General features: G+C 44.9%; 1 protein-coding gene across 1 annotated transcript in view; it reads right to left on the bottom strand.

Annotated features, from left to right (window-relative positions):
• The window catches only part of LOC308299493 (uncharacterized protein), a 16,294-nt gene extending 10,646 nt beyond the window's left edge, over positions 1 to 5,648 (bottom strand). The window contains exons 1-4 of the mRNA XM_080743272.1: positions 4,891 to 5,648; positions 3,401 to 3,533; positions 1,441 to 1,575; positions 481 to 965 (exon numbers count right to left, since the gene is read on the bottom strand). Of these exons, the coding sequence (XP_080599398.1) occupies positions 481 to 965; positions 1,441 to 1,575; positions 3,401 to 3,533; positions 4,891 to 5,509 (1,372 nt within the window). The 5' untranslated portion in view covers positions 5,510 to 5,648. The remainder of the gene's footprint in view (positions 1 to 480; positions 966 to 1,440; positions 1,576 to 3,400; positions 3,534 to 4,890) is intronic.
• Between the last annotated feature and the right edge of the window lie 2,639 nt (positions 5,649 to 8,287).

Below are 8,287 nucleotides of genomic sequence, written 5' to 3'. Positions count from 1 at the left end.
AGATCAATATAGAATATGTACATCATGGTCTCTTCTTCATCTCTATGAGAGAGAGAGAGAGAGAGAGAGGAGAGAGAGAGAGAGAGAGAGAGAGAGAGAGAGAGAGAGAGAGCGAGAGAGAGAGAGAGAATGTGTGAATGAATGAATTTCATTATTAATTTCCTGTGTCTTGTCATAAGACCCATCTCTTATGGGATTATAAAATACCCAAAAACATAAATAAACAACATTCACTACCACATTTTTTAAAGTATTTGATTAATACCAAAAAAACTAAATAAATAACAGCACATATACAGTATGTTTTCTTTGTCCGTTTGTCCCATGCTTTCTCTAAATATTCTGCAAGTGTGACTACCGGTATGTTATTTGTAAAAGTCCATGCAAGTCTCTTTGTGTCACTTGATCATATCTATGTCTGCGTGCGTCCGTGCGTGCGTGCGTGCGTGCGTGCGTGCGTGCGTGTGTTGCACAGTGTACCTTTATTGGCTGAGGTGTCTTGCTGAGACTGAGAGCGAGTCCGTCCATTCTCCATGCTCAGTCTGACGGTGGGAGCAGCAGGACTAGTAGGGCTGACCACGCTATGGTCTCTGATAGACACTGTATCCATGCTGGTCATCATCACAGGCATAGTGGACATGATGATGGGCGTTGGACTGGTGCTACCAGAGGAGGCGCTGTTTCTCTCAGAGAGGGAGACTGCCGTCCCTGGCTGTGAAGATGCAGTACCGCTGTTCTCCTCCGGGGGCTCTGCAGCGACCTGGCCTTGAGTTGAGACGAGGGAAGCACTGATGACGGTGGAGAGGTTGATGTCCATGGTGTGTGAGTTTGTGTTATTGATGACGGTAGAGATGCTGACATCCATGGTGTGTGAGTTGGTGTTGGTGTCGTTGCCGTTTCCCTCCTCTCCATACGGAGTGGCTTGGTGGACCACGGCATACGGCGCCACTTTGTTCTCCTTACACCTGTTGGTTTAAAATGGTTGGAACGGGTTCAAAAGGACACCCTAAAGCAGTGTTTCAAAGTCTCCCCATGACTCTGACAGTGTATGGGTCAATGTAGACCCCTCTAAAGGAACCCACAGTGTCCCTGGAATCCACTTTGCAGATATACAAGCTCACAGCGCGTTCCGGATTACAGTTTTAAAGCCAATCATGTCTAAAAAAATCACACCCAATGTGAAGTGAGCGGTGGTCGTGCTTGCATAACGTCTTCAGACTAGGATTTGAGTCTAGGATCTACAGGCTATGCTATACACACACGTTTTGCTATGGCAAAACGCTGAGGAAAAAGGCTACAGACATACGACATATGACATCACTAGACAAACATGATGCTACACACACACATTTTACTATGGCAAAACGCTGAGGAAAAAGGCTACGGACACACGCACAGCCACTTATAGGAGCGGTTTGCACCGCTCAAAAGACTACTTACATTCCGAACCAGTTCCTCTGCGTGCACTGCAGTCTGTGGGAGAACTCGAAGCAGTTCAACTTCAGCACGTTAAAAAACACGTGTCCCACCACGTACGAGATGCTGTCGTTGGCCCCCGCCAGACAGCTGTGGAATCTACGGGAAAGACATGATAACAAACTCTGTCAGGAGAGATCCTCCATAGCACATTACACCCATATTGGCATCTCTCCACTGGCTACCTGTGCGGTACAGAATACATTTCAAGATCCTACTGTTTGTGTATAAAGGCTTAAATGGACTGGCCCCCCCATACATCTCTGAACTCCTGTCTTATCCCCCCACCACCAGGACCCTCAGGTCAGCAGATAGGGGGACACTTGAGGTCCCGTTCTCTAACAAGGTACACAGGGGGGACCGCGCCTTTGCAGTCGCTGGCCCCACCTTGTGGAACAGCATTCCCGCCTCTGTTAGGTTTGCCCCTTCTGTTGAAGTTTTTAAAACCAGGCTTAAAACACTTTTATTTTCACAAGCCTTTGAATCCCCCTGATGAACTGTGCACTTTTTCGATTAGAGGCCTTTTCTTTTTTACCCTTAGTATTTTTAATGTTTTTAATGTGAAGTACTATGGTTAGGTTGTCAATTCTACTTTTATTTTTCATTTTTGATTGTTTGTAATGATGCATTTTTAACCTGTTGAAGCACTTTGGTACAATGAGAGTTGTTTTTAAATGTGCTATATAAATAAATTTGATTTGATTTGATTTGATTTGATACCAGATCAACAACTAGGCTCAATATGGTGTAACATTGATTCAAACCGTCGACTTAATAGTGGGAGAAATATGTAACAAAAATAGGCTAATGTGTTCACTTCCGGCAGAAAGCAAATTTTCACGCTTTCTGCCGGAAGTGAACACCTTTTTCACATATTTCTCCCACTATAAACCGTCACTACTAAACCTCTGGCTCGGTACTTGGTCTGTTCTTTTAAAGATGGGGTGACATTTTCCCCCCCTAAAACATGATGATCATGTATTATGATTATACTAGGAGGAAGATTCTCCAAAAAAAAAGTGTACAGAAAGTGTTAAAATTATGTTTTTATGTGGCCACACCCACCAGTTCATTAAGTGTGCCTTGTTGTCAGGTGGGTGGTGGTGACCCAGCTGAAGTTAGCCACACCCACATATTATGATGTCATTATATCTGTGTATTTCAATATGATTATTTTGGGGGTCCTGGCCTGAAAAGGTTGCGAACCCCTGGTTTAGACAAGAGTATACTGTGTGACACTATTTGACCATGTTTTTCTTTCTTTTCCTGATGACATTACAATCTAGCTGTGTCGTCCCCGTCTGAATACACTGTCCTTCCTGTGCCTTTAGGGCTCAGGGCCGTTTGACAGTATTATTGAAAACCTTCAGATAGTACGGCTATTTTGATAAAGTCACTCCGACCCAACACTTTGTCTGTGGAACACTAAAATAATGGACCTATGTAGCAGGTTGAGGCTTTTGTACTCAAATAGTAAAACACATGAATAGTCATGAATAGAATTGTCTACTACTGTTAAGTACCATAGTTTTGTACTTTTTCTGTTTTGTATGTGTCTATGGAGTTAACATTACTCTAATAGAACACCGGGAGTGGTTATAATGTGCAAATGTGCCTTCCCTGTGTATTTTTGGTTTCTTCCTAAAAGCATAAAATCACCTTTACCATACACCCAACACTGTGGGTGTGGCTAACCTCAGCTGACAACCAGGCATACTTAATGAACTCAACTGGTATTGTGGCCACTTTAAAAACATAATTTTAACCACTTTATCCATATTTTATACTCTGGCTGCTTCTTGGGTCCCTGGGACAAAACCTTTTAAAATGGGGGTCTACCTGCTGCCAAATACTGTACATATCCATTTAGGGGTCATTGACAAAAAAACCTTTGAGAAGCACTGATTTTACAGACGGCTCTTACTTTTTGTCACAGTCACAGTGAGACATGGTGAAGATGTTGCTGTTGAAGACTCCGTAGCTGGACTGGAAGGACAGAATGGTGTCCTTACACTGGTCATGTTCACGACAGCAGCTGTCAGTCCCCGCAAACACACCTGCACAGACACCAGGCGGACAGGGGCGTCACAAGGGGGGAAGGGGAGAGTGGGACGGAGTTACTACTATAGGGCCCAAGGTGGAGGGGCCTTAATTATTTTATGCTTTAGCTATTGAAAAATAGCAGATATACAAGCTCACCGCGCGGCACCGAGTGCCGCGCTGCGAGCTTGTAGATCTGCTATTTTTGAAAAGTCGTGAAAATGGGTGCAAATCTTTGAATATAGACCTATGTATTTTTTTAAGCAAACATTTGTAACTCAAATTTAGCTTCTGGGTGGTCCCTGGAACTAAATATTTTGAGATGGGGGTCCGTGGCCAAATACATATCATTTTGGGGGTCCTTCACATGAAAAAGTTTGAGCAGCACTGACATAGAAACATAGGGTTTTCTTTTCGTGCGACACCCCTGTATGTAAACGTTCAGACATTCATCAGTGTGACGACAAGTCTAACTAGACTGCACCTTTCAGATGGATGTGGCCAAATAGATGTGAATCTGGGGGTCCTTGACATGAAAATGTTTGAAAATGAATTGAGTACAAAGGACCCCAATGGAATCACCAATAGCAGACCTTGTGTTGAAATGTACCTGCAGATCAATCTCAGAAAAATAGAATATTGTGTAAAACCTCACTGCAGTCAGATGTCATAGCACAGCACCCCATATCATAACTGACTTTGGAAACTTCCCACTGGACTTCAAGCAACTCTGACTTCAGAAGTGTGACATTTCTCTAATATAAATCCTTGTTTTGCGTGGTCTTGTTGTAATAGTTTGAAATATGGACTTATGATATTCATGAACTGTAGCTTATTAATTTATGCCATAAAGAAATCTAGGTTTGAACAAAAGGGTTTGGAATAATTCACTGAGTGTGCAATGTATCTAGAATATAATGAAAGTTTCAAGAAATATATGAACGTTTCAAGAATATAGGCAGACAGTCATTCAATCAATCAATCAATCAAAAGCAATGATTTGTTTTTGTTTGTTTACAAGTTTTACTTGTGCTGTCAAGCGGGACACCTACTGGTTGAGCCTATGCACTGCATGCAGGTTTTGCTGCGTAACGTTCCAGGCTGGCATGATGCCACACTACACACGCACGCGCGCACACACACACACACACACACACACACACACACACACACACACACACACACACACACACACACACACACACACACACACACACACACACACACACACACACACAGAGAGAGAGAGAGAGAGAGAGCCAGTCAGACAGACAGACAGACAGACAGACAGACAGACAGACAGACAGACAGACAGACAGACAGACAGACAGACAGACATAACAGGGGGTAACCAGTAACCACCTTACAACTCACCCAGGTCTGCGTATGAAGGCGCTTTATTCCCAGAGCCGCACCAGAGAGTTCCAGGAACAATGAAGCCTCGCTTCACGCGCCGATGGCCCACAATGAGACCATGGTTGTTGTGGTCATTCTTCATGTCCCCGACGCTCCGCGCCAGCCTCTGCCCCGGCCTCCCCTCCTCCTGCCCGGCCAGCCTCTGCCCCGACCTCCCCTCCTCCCCGGCGGCGGTTGGAGACGCCGTGGACTCGACGCACATCCCGTCCCCACCATCAGGACCAAACATGAGTCTGAGATCAAACGGTTCATGGCGTTGTTGGATGAACTCCCCCGGCGTCTCCCCGCTGCGCTCCTCCGCGCACAGAGCCGTGTATCTGTCTATCACCGCCGCGTCGTCGCTCCACGCGCAGCCGAGCGGAGCGCGCCGCTCCGTGGACCACACGGAGTGGTACAGGCGCACGGAGGATGGAGAGGATGGCTGGTGGAGGAAACTGTAGTGCGTCTCCTCCTGGTTCCCCATGACTTTGATCCAAGCGCAGCTGTGGTGGTTTATCTCCGCCTGCGCGGTGGTCCATCTCAGGTGGTGATGAGACAGTAAGGTGATGAAGAGGAGGACAGATGGTGTGTTGTGCATGATGTCTGTTAGAGCCAGCCTGTTAAGTCTTTGTCGATTAATATATAAATATAGGCCTACAGCACAGGATAAGGCAGACGATGCAAAACAAGCCCAAATATAGCCTAAATATAATTTTGTAGCAAGCAGTCTCTCTCTCTCTCCCTCTAAACTATTGACTATTGACGGTCCCTATTGGTAGCTTTTATACAGAGCAGGGGGAGTTTCCCAGCGCTGCAGACTACAGTGATATGTCAGCACCAGATAGCACACACACACACACACACACACACACACACACACACACACACACACACACACACACACACACACACACACACACACACACACACACACACACACACACACACACAGCTTTAGAAACACGTGGTACACTGCTGTCCTACTGTTACCCAAAACATGCATGTCTGACTGGGACTGTCCCTCCCTCTCTCTCTCTCTCTCTCTCTCTCTCTCTCTCTCTCTCTCTCTCTCTCTCTCTCTCTCTCTCTCTCTCTCTCTCTCTTCTGTCTCTGTCTCGCTCTCTCTTTTGCTTTCTTTCTTTCTTTCTAAGAATTCTTTCTTTCTTTCTTTATTTCTTTCTTTCTTTCTAAGAATTCTTTCTTTCTTTATTTATTTCTTTCTTTCGCTTTCTTTCTTTTGCTTTCTTTCTCTTTCTTTCTTTGGGAAAATGATGATGAAGGGTGTTATGAGCTGTCGGAAATGAAGCAATTTCTACAGAAAACTAAAAATGAAAGATTTTTGAAAATTGAAAAACATTTCCCTGGTAAACTGAAGTTTGTGAAATCAGCTAAATTAAATATGAAGAAAAAAGGAAAATGGGCTCTCTCTGAACAGGAGATTAGCAGATTGGAAAAAATGATTTCAAAAGTTAGGCAAGAGTTGAACGATGACACTGTTAAACAGACAGCTTAATGTTTCTTGTTATGTTCATGAATTGTTTGGTGCTGTGGTGTGGCTCCTTCTCTGCACTGAGTCCTCTTTTTCATTTAGCTTTGGTTTTAATGGACATGAAGATGATATATGGGCAATGCTTGACTGGACAATGGTGCAGACCGCTACATGCCTGTACTGTTTTGAGGAAGAGCCTCTGGTTGGAGGGGCCAGGATGGACTCATAAAGCAGTCCAACATCAGACTTCACTCATTGTCTCCACCAGCCGAAGGCATGGGGGAGAGTATGTTTTCCCCTCCGTCCGTCCGTGCGTGCGTCCGTCCGTCCGTCCGTCCGTGCGTCCTCGCAGTTTGTGAGCACCAAATCTCAGTCGCCGTTGGCCCGGTCGCTGCCAAAGTGAGCACACACATTCCCTGGATGCCAATCTAGAACCTCTGCCCTAAATTTTTCAAATTGGCCTTTCTAGCGCCACCTAGTGGCCGATGTTCGCGGTAGTATCTCGACAGTCATGTGATCGACATAGATCTGTCCGATTTTGCATATTCCATCCTGATTGGCTAAGATTGGCTTCCAAAGTTTGTAGGATTGAGCCGTTTTGAACAAAATGCCTCAAATCACAAACGCAAAGTGCAATTATCATGAAATCGCGCACACACGTTCCCACTAGGCCGAGGAAGAAATGCCACTTATTTTTTTTTAAATCAGCCTCATGGTGGCGCTATAACAGGCCGATTTGTGGTTTTACCTATAACTCCACCGATCAGTTTCAAACTTTGTAAGCGCACTCCCTAGAGGCTAAGGATAAACCTTTGCCCTGCATTTTTCACATCAGCCTTTTATAGCGCCACCTTTGGGCCGACATATGTAAAACACATTTTTGGATATTACTCCTTGAGATTTTATGCAAAAATCACGCAAATCGGTACACAGTATCTCTATAGTCATGTGATCAAGTCCGATCAGTCTGATATTTCATATTCCATCCTGATTGGCTAATATTAGCTTCCAAGGTTTGCAGGATTGCTCAGTTTTTGAACAAAATGCCTCAAATCATCAACGCAGCTTGTGATTACCGTGAAATTTGCCACACATATTCCCACTAGGTCAAGGAACAAATGCTACCTTTTTAACATTGGCCTGTTATAGCGCCACCAGCAGGTAGACTTTAGCAAAACACATTTTTGGAACACAATGCTTCAAATCATGCATGCAGCGTCCGATGTCATGAAAGATCTAAGGTGAAGAACACATGCCACCCTTTTTACATTGGCCTATTATACAGTAGCACCACCAGGATGCATGGCCTGGTGGAGACCTGTGCTCGGAAGAGCACTGCTTCTAGTTGACTCTGTGCCATGGGCCACTGGAGTGGATATTGCAAAAGCAAAGAGACTGTTGGATGTAGCTGGTCAAAGTATGGTGGAGGAGCGGGCAGCTGATCTGTTGGGGTCGCTAAGATCAGCGTGCTGTATGGACGGCTCTTTGATGGCGGAGGAGCGGGCAGCTGATCTGTTGGGGTCGCTAAGATCAGTTTGCTGTGTGGGCTGCTCTTTGAGACAATGGACAAGAACGCTGTCTACGGATGATACGGAACTTGTAAGGAGTTCAGATGGGGAGAACCTTTTCCCTGAGTTGGAAATCATGTGTTTAGACTCAAAAGGCTACTCTGAAAACCTGATAGAACTAAGACAGCATCAAAGCATTGCCATGCACTGTAATGTTGCAAGTTTGTGGTGTCCAGGACATTATTGGAACCGGGCTGGGTGTGGAGGAGGACTCGGTGCAGGGAGGGAGCTTAGAGGTCCCAGTGTTGAACAATTTGTACCCTGTCTTTTATTTGAACTGTATATAAAAAAAAAGGAAAAAAAAAAAAAAGAAAAAAAA

This window comes from Nannobrachium achirus (assembly GCF_963921795.1).
Source record: "Nannobrachium achirus genome assembly, chromosome: 15".
Taxonomy (NCBI): domain Eukaryota; kingdom Metazoa; phylum Chordata; class Actinopteri; order Myctophiformes; family Myctophidae; genus Nannobrachium; species Nannobrachium achirus.
The sequence above is the reverse complement of the archived record's forward strand: the minus strand, read 5'-3'. Positions and strand labels throughout refer to the sequence as shown.